Source organism: Rhinolophus hipposideros, assembly GCF_964194185.1.
Source record: "Rhinolophus hipposideros genome assembly, chromosome: 14".
Lineage (NCBI taxonomy): Eukaryota > Metazoa > Chordata > Mammalia > Chiroptera > Rhinolophidae > Rhinolophus > Rhinolophus hipposideros.
In genome coordinates this window covers 53,220,971-53,239,780 of record NC_138060.1, presented here as the reverse complement: position 1 = coordinate 53,239,780, position 18,810 = coordinate 53,220,971, and the positions used below count along the sequence as shown (strand labels likewise).

The window sequence follows — 18,810 nt, the reverse complement described above, 5'->3', positions numbered from 1 at the left end:
ACCAAGTTGCTCTTGTAACTTTGATTTCTTCCCTTCTTTTCTTCTTCCCTGCTTTTCTTACTGGTAGAATTGCCAGCCAAAATACAGAGTGCTTTTTGAATTATAATTTCCGATATATAATGAATGTATTTTTAGTATAAGTATGTCTCAAATATTGTGTGAGGCATACTTATACTAACATTTTATTTTGTTGTTTATCTGAAATTCAAATTGAACTGGCATCCGGTATTTTTTATTTCATAAATCTGGCAATTTCCTTACTGAAGATCTCTTTTAAAAGTTTTCCACACTTAAATACACCAGCATCATGAACTAGGATATCCAGGAACCTGTCTCCGGACATTAGAGATCAGATGGAAATACTTACGTATCAGGATACAAAATTAAGAATTAGCGATTAAACCATCTTCTCACCATTCTCCTATAACTCTTGACTTTTTCATTATTCTATAGTGTTTCCCTGTATTTCAGTGTTGTTTCAACTCTTAATATTCTGTAAAATTTAAGCTAGGCTCTTGCTTGTTTGGTCTCAATAGAATGCCCTAACTCAAGTATTTTTCCTTAAGATGCAGTTATCATTCTGCTCTCCTCCTGGGCCAGGCTCTACTCTCCTTAAGGTATTTCTATCCTTCTCAAGAAGCTTTGTGGGGCTGGCCTGGTGGCCCAGGTGGTTGGAGGGCCGAGCTCCTAATGCCGAGGTCACAGGTTCGATTCCCACATGGGCCAGTGAGCTGCGCCCTCTACAGCTAAGATTGTGAACAATGGCTCTCCCTGGAGCTGGGTTGCCACGAGCTGCCAGATGTTGGGCTGAGCTGCCACCCAGTGCTCTGTGCTGCCAGGAGCGGCCGTTGGCTAGTGTGAGTGGCTGGCGGCTGGTGAAAGCTGCCATGAGCTTCTGTGAGCAGCCGACCAACAACCGGCAACCGACTGCCTCAGCCGAGGGGGAGCGCAAGGCTCATAACACCAGCATGGGCCAGGGAGCTGTGTCCTACACAACTAGACTGAGAAACAACAGCTTGAACTGGGGGGCGGGGAGGAAGAAAGGGGGGAGGGAAGGAGCTTTGTGAGTGGTTAAGTAGCCTGCCCAAAGTAATTAATTACCCAAAGTAATTAATTACTTGTTTATAGTTCCCCAGTGATTAAAACTACAGATCAATAATTCATATTAATTATATATATATATATATACATATATATATATATACATATATGTATATATATATATGTATATATATATATATAAAATGTGTGTGTGGGTGGGGGGGAGTTGGGTTGTAGTTGGGGACAGAAATCATATGAACCCTTTTTCGGAGTTTGGTATATTCTTATTTTTGAAAGAAATTCCTGCTGACCTGGTCTGTGACATTAATCGCGACTGTGCCAACACCTTCATCAAGTTTTTACTGGAAAAACAGAAATGGCCCGAAGTGCTTCTGCTGCTGACCCGCAAAGTAAGCGGGGAGCCACCGCTTGGAGACTGCCTCATCAAAGACTGCAACTTTGCCGACCTTGACCTCTGCACCATCATCCCTCTGCTCAGCACCTGGGACCAGCGCAGGACACAGCTGCTGGGCTGCCTGATAGACGGTGGAGGTGAGAATGCCGATACGCACTGCAGGATTTGTCCCACGGGAGTTCAGGACACTGCCTGTCCTGGCGTCTTTCACTTGATTTTGGAGACACCTTTAAATTCTGCCTCATTCTCTTCCTCCATATCTTCTCATTTTGAAACAGTGAGGCTCGTCAGTGGGTGGTGCCCTGTAGGATCTCTGCATTTCTGTGAATTACAGTTCCCTCTGTTGTCTTCTCTTTTTCTCTTGTGGGAGAAAGCTCAGGTACGTGGAGGGGGCCCTTGGCCCCAGTTCAGCCCACAGCAGTCACTTCCTCCTGACCTCTGGCTGGACTTTTCCCTGCACCCCGTATGCAGTGTGGGTCTTGTGGCCTTCTTTTGTAATCAACAGATTGGGATTTGAGATGCTTGTTTTCAGGGCAACAGCCAAATAAATAATTGGTGGGTGGAAACATCTGCCATTTTCACCAGCACAATCACACTTGGCTGGATGTATGTCTGGAGTGTGCGGACATCTTGCTGGATTGGGTTTTATTTTAAAACTAATTTGGAAACACCAACCTCCTTCCGCCTACCTACCCCCACTAACACCACTGCTAACTGTTTGGCCTTGGGCACCCTAGTTATGCCTTCCTCTCCTCACTTATAAAATTGGAAATGATAATAGTCCCTCTTTCTTAGGGCTGTTTGGAATGTTCAATGAGTTCACATATGCAGGCTCTTGGAAGAGCATCTTGGTTGTATGGCTTTCTGCTTGCTTTGCCACTTAAGGTGAAATGCCCTTGAGAAGAAGCCAGTCCTCAGCTCTAAAAGTGCCATAGAAAGCCTTCGGGGGTTGGCTCTACCCACGGGTTTCAGGAATGCTGCCTCCTATAGTTTATTTCTTCAAACTTATATCCTGTGTGGAGTGTTACTACATTTGCCCAGAAAGTATGGCTGTCACGGAATTCCTGTTTTATTCCTGATTCACCAAGCACTTACAGAGTACCTCCCTGGGATCAGGTGTTAGGGACCAGGGACAGAGTGAATGCGTGGCGGCTGGAGGCGTGTGCAGAAGGGCTGCAAATCGCAGCGGGTGGAGGTCAGGGAGCCTGCAGTGCAGAGGGAAGGTGTGGAATGAGCTGGAGAGGTGTCAGGGAACATGGCAGTTGAGGGCAGAAGCTTCGTAGAAACAAAGGATGTAGGAAGTGGCACTCATATCCTGATCACCGACTATGGTAGGTATAGGTTAGGCAAGCACTGAGGTTTCCGTTGTTTGCAGGCCCTGTCCCCACTCCTTGGCAGTGCTGATGCTGGGGTTCGTGGTCCTGTGGTGGGACAAGGGGAAGCTAGAGAGGTGCGAGAGGCAAGGCCCAGGGACAGGGCACTTGAGGAAGTCGAGCTTTCATTCTGATGGCGTTGGGAAGCCTTTGCCCCAGAAAGAGTGGTGGTAGGAGGACCTTAAGCTCTTCCCTTGGAACAAATGGCAGAAGTGGTCCCGCACTCCTCATATGAGCCAGGCTATACCTTGTCACAGCAATGCAACTCATGGGTGCCCTTTCTCCTCTGCCTCACCCAGCCTTGCCAGAGGGTCTTCAGAACAGCCAGGAGAGGCCGCTCATCATGTGCCTGAAACACGAAGACTTCGAGTCGGCTTTCCTTCTGTTGACCAAGGGTGCGGACCCCCACGGCATTTCCCTCATGGAAGGCGATACTCCTTTGCATGCAGCACTCCACATCTTTTTAGAAATCAATGGTAGGCCTCTGTTTTTTGACCATTCTTTTTCCTGAGGAGGAATTAGAACTGACTATTAGAACTGATGCTCTGCTTTTTGGTCTTTCCTATTGTGAAAACCAACGATCTGGAGAAGGCCCATTTCTTGGCGAGGTCTACCCATAGCTTGATGGAAAGGCCTGACCATCATGGTCCATGGTCAGGGTGGGCTGATTGAGGAGGATTCTTAAGTTTCAAAGTTGGCTGTCCATAACTGACAAATGCTTTTCATTTATTTACACCATTTTCAAGGGTCCTGACATAAAGGCTCTTACTGGAGTGTTATAAGGTTATTTCAACCTTGGTACCGTTGTCATGTTGGCCGGATAATTCTTTATTATGGAAGCTACCCTGGGCACTGTAGGATGTTTAATAGCATCCCTGGTTGCCACCCACAAGATGCCAGTAGCACCTCCCAAATTGTGACAATCAAAAATTTCTCCAGACATTGCTACATGTCCCTAGAGGAGCAAATCACCCCTGGTTGAGAACGACTGGGTTATGAAATACTTAGGGAAATTCGGACATGCCCCTGGTTCTCTCAGATCCAGGCATCTCTGTTCCCTGAGAAGAGTGGCTCAGCACTCACAGAGTTTTGTTTGTGTCTTTCAGCTGACATCGGTTTTAACTTCCTCACCTACCTGTTGGACCTATTCTGGTCCAACTCCACCAAATTTCACTACCTCAACCCCAACGTCCAGGACGGCAATGGGAACACACTGATGCACATCCTCTTCCAGAAGGGCATGCTAAAGCGAATGAAGAAGCTGTTAGACGTGCTGGTGAAGTTTGACATCAACTTCAACCTGAAGAACAAAGAAGGCAAGGACGCACGGCACCGGATTAAGAAGAATGACTCTCTGCTCCTGGCCTGGAACAAAGCTCTCACGGAGAGCCGGCGGAAGAGCCGGCAGGACGCGGCTGCCCACCCGGGGAAATTGCCGAAGTCTGTGGCCCCTGGTCACCTATCTCAGCTCAAGTCCCAGGTTTCATCCAAGGTGCTGCCATGCGGTGTCACTGCCACATCCTGGCCTGAAGGAGCCATGGTCCCTGACAGCTGGGAGACTCTCCCGGATGCCCAGATGATGAGGCAGGAGCCTGAAGCTGTCAGGCCCTGCTCTCTGAGAGACCGCTTAGTGCAGGACATCACGGTTTTGATTGAGCGGGTCGAATTGGATACGTCTCTCCCAAGGGACTGTCCTCAGGACTCCAAACCTCTGGAGACTGGAGATGGCACCCAAGTAAAGAAAGATGAGCTCCAGGGAGCCCTAGGGGCGGGGGGCTCTGACCATAGTGGGAACAAACTTGCCGTCCTAGAGGCAGGGGACGGACATGCTCAGGCAGGCCTTGGGGCGTCGCAGCTCATTCCTGTTGATCTCAGAGACAGGAAAGTCTGTGGTGACCAGGATGACTCGAGCATGCAGGAAGTTGAGTTGTGCCTGCAGGACTTTGAGAATATGACGTGGGAGATCGAGTGCACTTCGGACATGCTGAAGAAGCTGTCCAGTAAGGTGATGCCCAAGGTCATGAAGAAGAAAATCATCCTAGCTATCCAGCATCTGGGGAATGGCGAGTGGACCCAGGGCCTGCAGAAGCGGCTGAAACATCTCAAAGGAAACATCCAGCTCTTTGAGGCCAAGCTGGACAAAGGAGCCCGGATGCTGTGGGAGCTTGCCATCGACTTCTCCCCTCGATGCAGCGAGAACCCAGAGAAGATCATTGCCACGGAGCGGAGTTCACACTCCGTGGAGAAGTCAGGGCGGGTCTACACGGAAATCATCCGGATCTGGGACATTGTCTTAGATCACTGCAAACTGGAGGACTCCATCAGGGCCATCTGCAACGCCTACAACCGGGGCTTGTCCTGTGTCCTGCGAAAGAAGCTGAAGGGTATTAACAAAAGCCAGGTGTCAAGCAACATGAAAATCCAAAAGCGGATACCCCGCTGCTATGTGGAGGACACGGACGCTGACAAGAGCCGGGGGCCCATGGAGCCAGTGGAGCCCGAGTACTGCCCCCCGGCCAGTGCGGTGCAGACGGAGTACAACATCATGAAGTTCCACAGCTTCAGCACCAACATGGCCTTCAACATCCTCAATGACACAACGGCGACGGTGGAGTACCCCTTCCGGGTCGGGGAGCTCGAGTACTCCGTGATTGACCTCAACCCCCGGCCGCTGGAGCCCATCATCCTCATCGGGCGGAGTGGCACTGGGAAGACGACCTGCTGCTTGTATAGGCTGTGGAAGAAATTCCATGTTTACTGGGAAAAAGCCGAGCAAGCAGAAAGCCCGCTGCTGGTGAAACAGATCTGGCCAAAGAGAAGGTTGGAAGTGGAACCAACCAGAAAGGAGGGTCCAGGTGGAGAGGAAGAGGAGGACGAGGACGAGGATGAGGGTGAGGATGAGGAAGGTTCCATGGAAATGGAGACGGTGGACAGTGGAGATGAGGAGCAGGAGCAGGAAAGTGAAGCCTGCACAGGGAGAGCCAGTGGGGAGCCCGGGGCGCCTGGCCACGGGGTGGAAGTATGTGCTCCTGACCGTCCCCACGAGCTGGAGCATTTACATCAGATCTTCGTGACCAAGAACCACGTCCTGTGCCAGGAGGTCCAGAGGAATTTCATTGAGCTTTCCAAGTCTACCAAAGCCACCAGCCACTACAAACCATTGGAACCCAATGTTCACAAACTCCAGGACCTGAAAGATGAGAACTTTCCTCTGTTTGTCACTTCCAAGCAGCTGCTCCTCCTGCTTGATGCTTCTCTGCCCAAACCGTTTTTTCTGAGAAATGAAGATGGCAGCTTGAAAAGAACCGTTGTGGGATGGTCCACACAGGAAGAGCTGACCATCCCCAATTGGCAGGAGGATGAGGAAGAGGCTGAGATGGACAGGGACACTGGCGAGGAGGATAAAGTTGTGGAAATGCGTTCATGTGACATCGACCCCCGCGTGTACGTGACATTTGAGGTGTTCACCAATGAAATATGGCCCAAAATGAACAAAGGGAAAACCTCCTACAACCCGGCACTGGTTTGGAAAGAAATAAAATCTTTTCTGAAGGGGTCTTTTGAGGCCCTCAGCTGCTCCCAGGGGAGACTCACGGAAGAAGCGTATAAGAAATTAGGGAGGAAGCGGTGCCCCAATTTCAAGGAAGACCGGAGCGAGATCTACAGCCTTTTCTGCCTGTATCAGCAGATCATGTCTCAGAACGGTTATTTTGATGAAGAGGATGTTCTGTACAACTTGTCCCGGAGGCTGTTGAAGCTCAAGGTGCTCCCATGGTCCATCCATGAGCTCTATGGCGATGAGATTCAGGACTTCACTCAGGCCGAGCTGGCGCTGTTGATGAAATGCATCAACGACCCCAATGCCATGTTCCTGACCGGGGACACGGCCCAGAGCATCATGAAGGGCGTGGCCTTCCGCTTCAGCGACCTGCGCTCTCTGTTCCACTACGCCAGCAGAAACACTGTAGACAAGCAGTATGTCGTCCGCAAGCCTAAAAAGATCTACCAGCTGTACCAGAACTACAGGTCCCATTCTGGTACGTCTGGGCCTTGGGCTCACCTACAAGGGAGGTGCTGGGCACTGACCTTGGGCTGCTTTTGAAGCTGCAGCCTAGCTCTTGCTAGACTCTTATAGCTGAAGTAAGGATAGTATTTTGGTGTTTGTTAGTAAGCAAATATACTCATGAGCAAGAGATCTTACGATTTCTGCCACCACTCATTCTTAGGTTGGCAATTCCAGTTGTCGTTGAGTGGAAATGGAGCACTAAGTAATACATCTTAGGGTGTTGGCAATGACATGAAGACGTTGCAGGGAAACATTGAAACTGCTGGAGAACTTTATGAAAGCACTTTGCTTATACAAGATAAAGTAATGCGCCAACTGCAAGTCATTAATCCTTAAAGTAGTTTTTCTTTCAAGAAGAAGCTAAAAAACAGGGGTGGCCAGTCGTTGGAGATAATGTACACTCAGGTGCTTTGAACTCGTACCTCAGTGGTGCCCCTTTTCTGGGCCAGGCATGAAGCCAGGCAATTTACATCTAGTACCTATGCTTAGCCCTCAAACAACCCACGAGGTATGCATCATTCCCCTTTTACAGAGAAAGAAAGGGAAGTACAGAGGGTTTAAATAACTTGATACCAATGTCAGAATACTTCTTTATGGTTTATAGGGTGCCCACAAATTCCTGTGTCCTACCCGTGTCCATGAATAATATACAGTATTCTTTTACACATTTAGAAACTATTTAACGGGCTCATGCCAGACATATCTTTTTGAAACTTCCTATTTCTGCTTAACGTTGTGTTTTGGGATTTCTGCATGTCAATAATGTGGAGCTCTAGTCCATGCATTTCTAACTCTGTTAATATTCTATTCTGTGATTATAACACAATCTGTTGTGATGGACATTAGGTTCCTGCTAATATTTTACTGTGACATGCAATCCTGGAGTGAATTAAGTTTCAACGTGGGCTGTCCATAGCTGACAAATGCTTTCCATTTGTCTACACCATTTTCAAGGATCCTGGTATTAAGGATCTTACTGGAATATTATAAGGTTATTTCATAGTTTCTCCACCTTGGCACTATTATAACCCTTTTGTGATCTAATTTTACTTTTTTCCATGTGGATAATTTGTTGTGTTGGTGCCATTTACTTAACAGTCCATCCTTGCCTGTGATTTATAATGCTGCATTTTGTGCTTTGTTTTGTTTTTTCTTTCATACATCTGTGAATCTGTTACTGGGCTCACTATTTTATTTTATTTTTTTTGTGTGTCTATTCTTGGGCTATTATCACACTATTATAGTTATGATAGTTACCAAACTTATCCAACAGCTCTTTGTAATTTGGATTGGAATTTCATTGAATTTGTTGCCCTTTGAGAAGAATTCATATTTTCACATTGTTGAGATTTCTGAGTCATGACCTTGGCCTATTTCTCTATTTAGATCTTCTTTTACTGCCTTCAATAATATTTTATCATTTTCCCCAGACATTTTACACAGCTGATAGATTTGTCCTAGTACCTTATACTTTTTGTTGCTATCATGGCTGCCGTTTTTTTAAAAAAAGTTTTTTTCTTATCAGTTGTTACTGGTATAGAGGAATGCTGTTAGTTGTTTTTTTTTTTACAGTTAAAATTTTATTCTGAGTATAGGCATATTTGTATGCTGTTAGTTCTTGTATGTTCATCTGGTATCTAACAATCTTGCTGAACATCCTGATTTTTAGATTTTGGCATTTTCCTACAGATAAGGGCAGTTTTGTCTTCTTTTTCATACTTGTTATTTTTTCCCATCATAGTTCATTGGTTAAGTCCTTAAATAGAAGCAATAACAGGCATTTGCTGTGTTATTTCTGTAGTTAATGGAGATATTTCTATTAATAACATTTTATCATTTAAGTGTTACATTTATTGTAGGTTTTTGATAGATGCTCTTTTTCTAGATGCGTTTCAGATAGCTAATGTTTGGTGGAAAAGAGAAAACATACATACAACACATACATATATATATATATATATATATATATATATATATATACATATACACACATATATACATATACACACACACTCATACATGTATGCACACACACTAAAATTAGAATAAAATCCTTATTTGTTTAGCCAAGGATTCAGAAAATGATTAGAAGCCAGGTGGCCTCCCAGAGTATAGCATACACCACACAACTCAGCCCAGCTTTCCAGGGCTCTCGAAGTTCTCATTGGTGTTACCTGTGAATCACAGGATCTGGTTGTGTCTAAGAAGCTCATCTTCTTGTTCTTCCATGGTCTTAGACTGGGATTTGTGTGGGAAGAGCTGGCACAAAGGAATTTATGCTCTTAATAGGAAATATTAGCCCTTGCTCTTCCTTCATCTGTTGAGGAAATGTTTGTTGAGCTCCTACCCTGCTTGGCACTGTGTGACCGAGATGTCTACTTACTTCTTTGCCCTCAGGGAGTGGCTCTGATGGCACACTCCTTCCATCGTTGGATCCAGTAGAGAGGACCTGGCATGAGTAGTTGAGTGAGCCCCTCTTCTGATGTGTATTCCTGGTTCCGTGGCACTGGTCTGGGACCAGCAGCCTTTATGATCAGCACGATAGAGCATAGCAAAGGGAGTTATTCCTGTGAACAGTTCTTTTTTGTTTTTTTGGTTTTTTACCCCCGCTAAGTAACACACTTGGACGATTACTACACAAACCCCATTTCCCACCTCTTCTCTTGGAATGGAGGCAAGACTATGGGTATATGTTTCCATGTACAGAACCAGAAAAAGCCCAAATAATATGTACTAGATTTTAGAGACTTTAGAAAACATAAAATGTTTAAAAAAAATTATAAGCTATCTGTAAAGCTACTCACTACTAACATTTTGTTTCATTTCCTTCTGATCTATTTTCTTTACATACATTATATGCATTTATCACACTCATGTATTGATTATGTAGTGAATATATACTATGTTTAGTGACTATTTCCCCCGATCTTTTATTCTTTTTTCAAATTGAGATTCACATAGCATAACATTCACCTGTTTAAAATGTGCAGTTTAGTGCTTTCTAACATATTCACAAGGTTGTACCACCATTACCATCTAATTCCACAACGTTTTTATCACTCAAAAAGAAACCCCATACCCATTAGCAGTCGCTCATCCTGCCTCATACTCCCACTCTGTGGGAACTACTAATCTATTTTCTGTCTCTATGGATTTACCTGTTCCGGACAGTTCATCTAAATGGAATCTTACAATATGTGGCCTTTTGTGTGTCTGGCTTCTTTCACTTAGCATAATGTTTACAAGGCTCATTCGTGTTATAGGGTATATCAGCACTTCATTCCTTTTTATGGTGGAGCTGTCTTATACCTTGAGTATGTTTATATAAAAGTTATTTATTTCCTAGAAGGGCATTTAAGTGGATTTCAGTTTTTCACCGCAATGAACGCTCTGATACTTTCATTAATGTAAATCTCTGGCCTTTGCTAGCTTTAAATGGGGCAGGGAACCCCACTAGCAGCTGATTTGCTTGGATTCAGCACTTGTGCTCCTGATTTCTTTATATTGTATACTTTTAATGATACTTTTATTGGGTAGTAAAATTTCGCTTTATTATTTGGTCATAGCAATGGGGACACGTATGCACATTTCATGATGTTCTACCAGGAATGTAGTATTCTATCCAGTGTTAGGTAAAGAGCACATGGCCCCTGAGAATAGTGGAGAGATCCAGGATGATCTGTTCAATCCAGCTGCAGATCCTGTCATGGAGGGGTTGACTGACTTTTTGGACCTCGGAGTCTCTGTAAAAACTGGGTCTGTCTGGTTTGTCTCACTGGGCAGTTGTGAGGATTAAATGGGATGGTTTTTATGAAGGTGCCTGTTATATGGTAGTCTTCAGTCAGCATCACTGTCAGTGTTACTTGTTACTTCAGAGCTTAGTCCAAAAAATGGGACCCAGGGAGAAAGTTCTTTGGAAAAATCTTTTTTTTTTTTTTTTTTTAAATCTTTTCTCCAGCGCTGGGAATTTTTCTTGATATAGTCTTCTCTCAGCTGGATACAAACCTAGTGAAAAAGGGCGGTGGAGGCCTTGGTTGCTGCCCCAGCGAACAGCCAGCACTGCTGTTACCATGGCAATGTTGTCTCCAATGCTCTAAGCACCAGCGAGAAGGGACAGGATAACTCTTGTTTCCTTACCATCTACACTAGCCCCTTGTATTAGCATTCTAACATCTCTAATTGTTCAGGTTACATTTCTGCCTTGACTCTTCTTTATGAGGTAATTTTTTCTAATAGGAATATAGGTCGGGAATGAGGTCCCACAAAACCTTAGCACAGCAACACATCTCTGCCTTCAGCCACTGTACCCAGAGTAATAAGGCTCAGGGCCGAAGTGATAATCTAATGAGAGCTGGAAATTGGCTTGCAATTATATGTACTATTAGGGCCAATACTGCTTCTCAGGAAAAAACAACAAAACCAAACTGAAAAAAACAACAACAGAAAACCCCACAGAAACCAAAAAGCCAGCCATATTGTCATGTTGTTCAATATCTGACATGTGTTTTCTGTTTTATCCCAGGAATCCTCAATCTGGCATCAGGAGTGGTGGATTTACTTCAATTCTATTTCCCAGAATCTTTTGATCGCCTTCCAAGGGATTCTGGCCTCTTTGATGGTCCGAAACCAACTGTCCTGGAGTCTTGTAGCGTAAGCGACTTGGCAATTTTGCTACGAGGGAACAAAAGAAAAACCCAGCCCATTGAATTTGGAGCCCACCAGGTGAGCTTCTTGGGATTGTATGTTTTGAAATAAAAGGCACTTTGCAATTGAAAAAAGAATAGCGTCTCTCCCAGAATGGGTAAGTTTCGGAGATGGGTGAGTGACTAATTGTTATTAATATTTCCACTACACTGGCTGACCAAGTCCATGCTGGCCTCAAAGACATTACCTGCTTCCCATAGAAATAGACTGAGCTTTACCAGATTTCTCTATGTAGAATTTGATGGGCTTTTTTTCTCCTCTCATCTCCCTTTTCTTTTTTCCAGGTAATCCTTGTAGCCAATGAAATGGCAAAGGAGAAAATTCCAGAAGAGCTGGGGTTAGCGCTCGTGCTAACAGTTTATGAAGCAAAAGGCTTAGAATTCGATGATGTCCTCCTCTACAACTTTTTTACTGATTCTGAGGTATGTCATGCTGAAGTCTTTTCACCCAACGCATGTATATGTATGAGCTACACTTCCACTCCAGGAAAAAGAATTTGGAGCTGAGTGGAAGAGGGTTTATCTCAGGTGCCTGTTTCTGTTTTCGAGCATCATCTGTTTAGTGTGGGGTTTGGAGTGTTTGATGTGGGTTTTGACAATGGCTGTGGGTTGTTTCACAGTGTGAAACAGTCATGGGCTGGTTCTCCCCGTGCCATGCCCTTCCCTGTTCTGTTGTATTCATCTTCTTTTGAATGCCTGGTACCCAAGTGCCAGCTTCTGGTTTTCATCAGCTGCTGTTATCCTTGACTCCCGAGGATGCTCAAGTTGGAGTGAGCTCTGAGAGCCTTACCAATGAAGGCAAGGTTAGCAGTGTCCACCCAATGAGGACAGAACTGGGCAAGGTCAGTCCATAGAAAGAGACAACTACAGGAAGACAAAGGAGGCTTGGTTCCTGCATACTGGATCAGGTAATGTGGGGGACGAGAACAGCCGCTCTGTCTGGGAGCTCCCTTCTGGCATGGCTTCACCACCATTGCTTGCTGCCCGTGCAGACACTGGCAGTCAGAGAGTCCCCGGAATGACCCCCACTGACCTCTGGGCCAGCTCATTTCTTCGACTTTCTGGTCTTTCTTCCCAAGCTTGGTACATTATGGGTAGAGCGACCAACTCAAGACCATTGTCCTCGGTTTTTTAGCCACTGATTTCTCTTCACCACCGTCTTTGGGTGTGAACTCAGGCTGGCTGCTGACTGTGCTGTGGGGTCTCTTTTGGGGACTTAGCTAACTGTGCCCTGGTCCCTGGTGCAGACTTCCGCTGCACATGGTGCATGCTTGAGGAGCTGGTTTTCATATCCAGGTCAGCACCACCTTTAGCTTGGACACCTTAAAATCTGCCCGGAACTGACCCTTTCCATGGAGTCCTTATTTTCTTTTTCTGATCTTTCAAAAAATGTCATGTTTGCCTTGATAATACCTATGACGAATATTGTTGTGGGTGCTTTACAGCTTATTAAGTACTTTTTAAATGCATTGTTTCACTTCATCCTCCACCAACCCTCTGAGGTTGTGTGTATTTTTATTACCCTCATCCTATAGATAAGGCTGAGGGTCATGGAAATTAAGTAAATTGCCCGTAGGTGGCACAGCCTAGAACTGAACTCAGATGACCTGAGTTCTAAATCTCTACTGTATTCCCTTCCTTTTAAAGTCCTGCATGCAAATTAGCTTCCAGAACCTTCCACAATGAGTATACCATTGCCTTACCTTAAGTATATTCCTTTTCTATTGACTTTTGCTAATAAAATCAGATGCAATCTCACTAAGCCTGGAACCATTTTTAATCTCTGAGGACTAACTTCTTTTTCTCATAATATATCCATTGGTCATAGTTGGGACCGAGGCTCTCCTAAAAGAGGAAGGGGTAAGACTTTGTTGTTCCTTTCCTTTATTAAGTGCCAGTTGTATGCTTGTGCCAGTAGGAAGCTCAAGGAGCTCTGGACTTAGGGATCTATAACTTGTGGTTGCTTCTGTTTGTGATAGAAAAATCCAGTGATTCTGTTTCACCTTGATCCTGGAAATGGCAAAGACCTGGATACCTTGTCCCTATGCTCCCACCAATGGCTCAGTGAATTGCATGAAGTGAAGACAATCACACATTGAATCTTTGGTGACATCCACTTCATCCCATGTACACTGGAAGACTTCTAGAAAGACCTCTGATGGAGTGCTTCCCAGGGTACAGGGAATGTAATTATGCAACCCTGGTACAAGCACACCCTCAGTTTATTGTTTACAACCTCAAGACCTAAAAGCGGCAGTCAGCAGATGGTAGAAAAGGCTTTAATCAAAGCCAAGAGAGACAGGGATCACGTTTAACTCCCTGGTCACCTGTGGTCTGTCTGCTCATGTGGGGTTTCTTCCAGGGTGACTTGCTGAAGGCTGTTGAATAGTAATTGCTGTTTGAGATGGGGGAACTGCAGAGAGCTCTTCTCCATCCTTGTTCTCTACTCCCCCCACCCCATTTATGTTTCTGGCAGGCAATCCCTTTGAAGCACCTCTCAGTTGGGTGCGGACGTGTGGAGGGGGCTTCTTGTTGCCCTGGATTGTGAGTCTTCTCTCTAGAGGATAAATTGTTTCCTGTCCAACCACATGGTCACTAGCACTGTCTCCTGGGACGAAGAAGGAAACAGGGAATGTTGCACCAAGTCCTCTTACAGGCTTTTGCCTCATTTGGAGGAGGGGCAGTCCTTCTCCCACTCACCCCCATACTCTCCTCCTGTGGGGTCCATTTACACTCTGCCCTGGTGAGGAATCCTTTCCTTCACACTCATGTGAATAAGACCAGAGGGACTTTGAAAGCCACAGCTTTTATGGGCTGCTTAACTAGCCTAGAGAACAGGCCCCTCAACGCTTGGCTTGCTACCATGTTTCCCTGAAAATAAGACCTAGCTGGACCATCAGCTCTAATGCATCTTTTGGAGCAAAAATTAATACAATACCCGGTCTTAGTTAATTTTTGTTCCAAAAGATGCATTAGAGCAGGTGGTCCAGCTAGTTCTTATTTTCAGGGATACATGGTAGTAGAAACTAAGCATTTTTCCTTCACAATGGCTGATCCCAATAAAATAAGCTGGAAGACTTAATGCTTCTTCCTTTATTGCCAGAAGTGCTGCAGGCCTCTATTTTTGTGTTTTCGTGGACATAAAAGGCTCTGTCTTGAAAGTCAAATGTGTTTTATTCATGGGAGCAGTTAATTATGTGCCATACGAGCAGCTTTTGCTTCTCGTTCAGCAGTTTTAAAATACACTGTGTTTCACTAGCCCTTCCAAGGTCAGTCAGTCTGTGCCTCATGCTGTCTGCTAAGAGATCCTCTCAAATGTTAAGCACATGTGTCTTTGACTGCTTTTTTTGGCATACAATTCAGTTGTGTAAACAGCTTTACAAAGAGGATAGTCATAATATGTCTTGAAAATGTTTTTTGTTTTTTTTTTTGGTTTCCAACTATTTAAATGATTAGATGATTCACATCTCTTTAAAAAAACCTGTTGGACCGACCCGGTGGCTTAGGCGGTTGGAGCTCCATGCTCCTAACTCTGAAAGCTGCCAGTGAAATTCCCACATGGGCCAGTGGGCTCTCAGGCGCAAGGTTGCCAGTTCTATTCCTCGAGTCCCACAAGGGATGGTAGGCAGCTCCCCCTGCAACTAGCAACGGCAACTGGACCTGGAGCTGAGCTGCGCCCTCCACAACTAAGACTGAAAGGACAATACCTTGAAGCTGAACGGCACCCTCCACAACTAAGATTGAAAGGACAACAACTTGACTTGGAAAAAAAAGTTCTGGAACAACACACTGTTTCCCAAAAAAGTCCTGTTCCCCTTCCCCAATAAAATCTTTAAAAAAAACACAACCTGTTGATTAATTCCGTAATTGGTTAGTAGCATAACCATTCTCATTTAATAGATAGTGTTTAAAGCATTTAATCTAATATTTATATAGTTTAAGTTATAGAGTAACTTAAAGGAGGTAATCAATTTGTCCACTCCATCTTTTCATCCTTGAAAAGGTACATAGGTGGCAAGTAGCACCATTTGAGGAATAGAAAAGTAAAGGCTAGAAGTGTTAACTAGCTACTCTCGCAAGAAACAGTAAAGTATGAAGTCTGAAATTGAAATTTCATAGGAATTCTGAACTCTAAATACTGCACGTAATCTGGGCACTTTAGCTTCTCCAGGGTCTGTAAACCATGGCCCTGGGGGGCCAAATCCAGCCCACTGCCTATTTTTGTATGGCCCGTGGGCTCACAATGGTTTTTGCATTTTTAAATGGTTAAGAAAATTAAAAGGAAAGTAATATTCTGTGGCACATGAAAATTACATTAAACTCAATTTTAGTGTTGAAAAATAACGCTTTGTTGGAACATACCACGCCCATTCATTTATGTACTGACTATGGCTGCTTTTGCCCGATAGTAGCAGAGTTGAGCAGTTGCCAGAGAGACCATATGGCCCGCGAAGCTAAAAATATTTATTATCTGACCCTTTAGAGAAAAAATTTGCCCACTCCTGGTCTATACAGTCACTGTGTTTTTAGAATTTGAGTTTAGGTAAAGGGAAAAATGGCTAAAATACCAACTATTTATCAAGCACAGTATCAGACACTTGACATTGATTATCTCCTTTCATTTTCCCAATAAACTTGGGTAGTTCTATCATCCCCATTTTAAAGAACAGGAAAATGAGAAGGAGAAGAGACAAGTAAACAATTTGTCCAAGATCACATAGCTAATAAGTGAAAGAACTGAGATATGAATTTGTTCTTTCTGACCTCAGAGTCTAAGTTACACAACGTACCACACAGCTCCGGAATTTTCTTCCATCCTCGGTTGAATAATTTAGTTAGAACATTCTGCCACATGTGTCTTAACAGCTGACCCTAAATGGTATCTCTTTAAACAGGTTGTAAAAAGGGGTGAGAACACTGGGTTCCTCTGTCTGTACTGTTTCTTGAAATTCTTTGCTCTTAGCATTCCTTCTGGAAGTCAGTACATGTGCCTGGCTTGTCAGCTGTCTCGGTCAAGTGTCTGGGGGAAGTTTTCCCAGAAGCTTCCCTGGTCTCTGCCTCTGCAACTTGAACACACTCCCCTCACTCTGAGGCCATATGGTGACCCCCTCCTCAGAGCTGGGGGTGAAGGCCTGGTCCCCATCCCAGGAAAAAAGGGGCTCAACTCTCCATGAGGCCCATGGAGGCTCCATGAGGCTGCGTGTTCATTTCAAAAGCATATTATGTTGGTCTTTACTTTGTCATTATTATTCAGGCTTACAAGGAGTGGAAGATCATTTCCTCTTTTATACCTTCATCATCTGACTCCAGAGGGGAAAACCGGCCACTGACTGAAGTGCCCCTGGAGAAACCCAGCTCCTCTCAGGGTCGGTCTGTCATGATGAATCCAGAAATGTACAAGGTGATTTTTGCCATTTGTCTCCATGCTTCATTGACAGGGAGCCAGTAAACGAAGCTTGGTTGAGAAGATGAGATTAAAGATGGAGCCTGGTACTTGGTCGGTCTTGCTGTGCTTCAGCACTGGGGAGTGGAGGATGGCAAGGGAGCCGCAGGAATCTTGGTGGTGGCAGACTCCCTTGTCTCAGCAGGGAGCTGGGCTTGATGGGTGGGGCACTTTCTGAAAGTGGAAGGGTGGGTTATACCTTCTGTTCCTCTCTGGACCTCGGCTCTGTTCAGAAATTTCGTAGTTGCTGCTGGGACTTCAGGAGGCAAGTCCAGGACTATAGTTAGTGAAGACTGTTGTATAGTTAGTGGAGCCTTGACTGTTAAGGAATCCGGCCTCCCTTGCCCTTCACATCCCTGCTTCGTCACGAAGAAGGAGGCCAAAGCTAAGAAGTTTTATGGAGTTCTTGGCAGAGGGGGATTGATGGGGCCCTCAAGAGAGTGAGGGTGACATCATAGAAAACTGAACCAGCAAAAGCAAAAACTGGGAGAAGCTACTGTCCTAGTTTTATGTCTCATAAAGTATAAAGCAAATAAATAGAATAGCAGTTATCAGGTTATTTCTGTAAATGCCTCGAAGGCTTTGCAGATACAGAAGTTAAATCACTGCTGAGCTTTGCATACTTGTAGGCAGCCACAAATCTGCTGTTGTCTTGAAATGTTACTTAATCACATAGACCCTCCCTAGTCCAAGTCATAAGCCCCATATCCACAGTCCCCAGTCCTGGGATAGATGATGAGTAACTTAGTTCTAGTGACAGTTATAATATAATAGAAGTACATGAGTGGTTTAATTTTTAAAAATCAGTTCCAGTAATTGCTCAAGATGTAACCACTAGGGTAAACTGAATGGAAGGTACGTGGGACCTCTTTGTATGATCTTTGCGACTTCCTATGACTCTATAATATTTTAAAATATAATCACAGCAGACCACAAGGGTGGTCCTATACTAATGGTGTGCTCCCTGCTAGAGCTTTGCCTGTCTCTTCTCCGGCCACAATGAGCTCCTCGGGTTTTCATGGCCTAGGCTATGGCTCTAGACTTCTCTACAATTTACACCTCGTGTTTCTCCCAAATCAGAGTTTAAGCCCATTGAAGTGTGTTACCTTCTCGCTACAGACAAAAGGCTCACTCATCATCTTTGCCCTTCATCTTGTCTTTAGCTCCTCAATGACGAGCTGAAGCAGCTGTACACCGCCATCACACGGGCTCGGGTCAACCTCTGGATCTTCGATGAGAACCTAGAGAAGCGGGCTCCTGCTTTCAAATATTTCAATAGAAGAAATTTTGTCCAAATTGTGAAGACAGATGAAAATAAAGGTAAGAGCTCATCAAAATATTCTGGCTGTTGGATAGGAAGCGTGTTACTGTCAGCTGTTCTTAGAGTGTGGTATAAAGGGTATTGTTTTTGAAAGCACTTTATATTCTGGGAAATAAGAGTTGCTATTTATTGCTAAGGTGTGCTGGAAAGTGTGGTCGTAATGGGACTGAAAGAGTTAACTCCTTTGGGGAATATCTTTTCTTGTCCTTTAAAAGTGAGGGCCATGGGCAAAGGATGCAGGAAATAGGCTCTGTTGGGAGAATACAAATTATTATGGGCTTTTGGACAGCTGATTGGCAATATCTATTAAAATAAAGGATACACATACCTTTGGACCCAGTAATTCCACTTATAAGGATGTATCTTGTGTAAAATCTCAAAGATACATGGACAAGAATGTTCATCGCAGGTCTGTTTGTAATTATAAGAAACTAAAAACGACCTAAGT

The 18,810-nt window shown here is 44.6% G+C and overlaps 1 protein-coding gene across 1 annotated transcript in view; it reads left to right on the top strand.

The window, feature by feature from the left end:
* Positions 1-18,810, top strand: part of TRANK1 (tetratricopeptide repeat and ankyrin repeat containing 1) — a 128,027-nt gene that overhangs the window by 90,305 nt on the left and 18,912 nt on the right. The window contains exons 14-20 of the mRNA XM_081072994.1: positions 1,339-1,593; positions 3,129-3,305; positions 3,936-6,866; positions 11,418-11,617; positions 11,884-12,021; positions 16,853-16,999; positions 18,205-18,361. Of these exons, the coding sequence (XP_080929120.1) occupies positions 1,339-1,593; positions 3,129-3,305; positions 3,936-6,866; positions 11,418-11,617; positions 11,884-12,021; positions 16,853-16,999; positions 18,205-18,361 (4,005 nt within the window). The remainder of the gene's footprint in view (positions 1-1,338; positions 1,594-3,128; positions 3,306-3,935; positions 6,867-11,417; positions 11,618-11,883; positions 12,022-16,852; positions 17,000-18,204; positions 18,362-18,810) is intronic.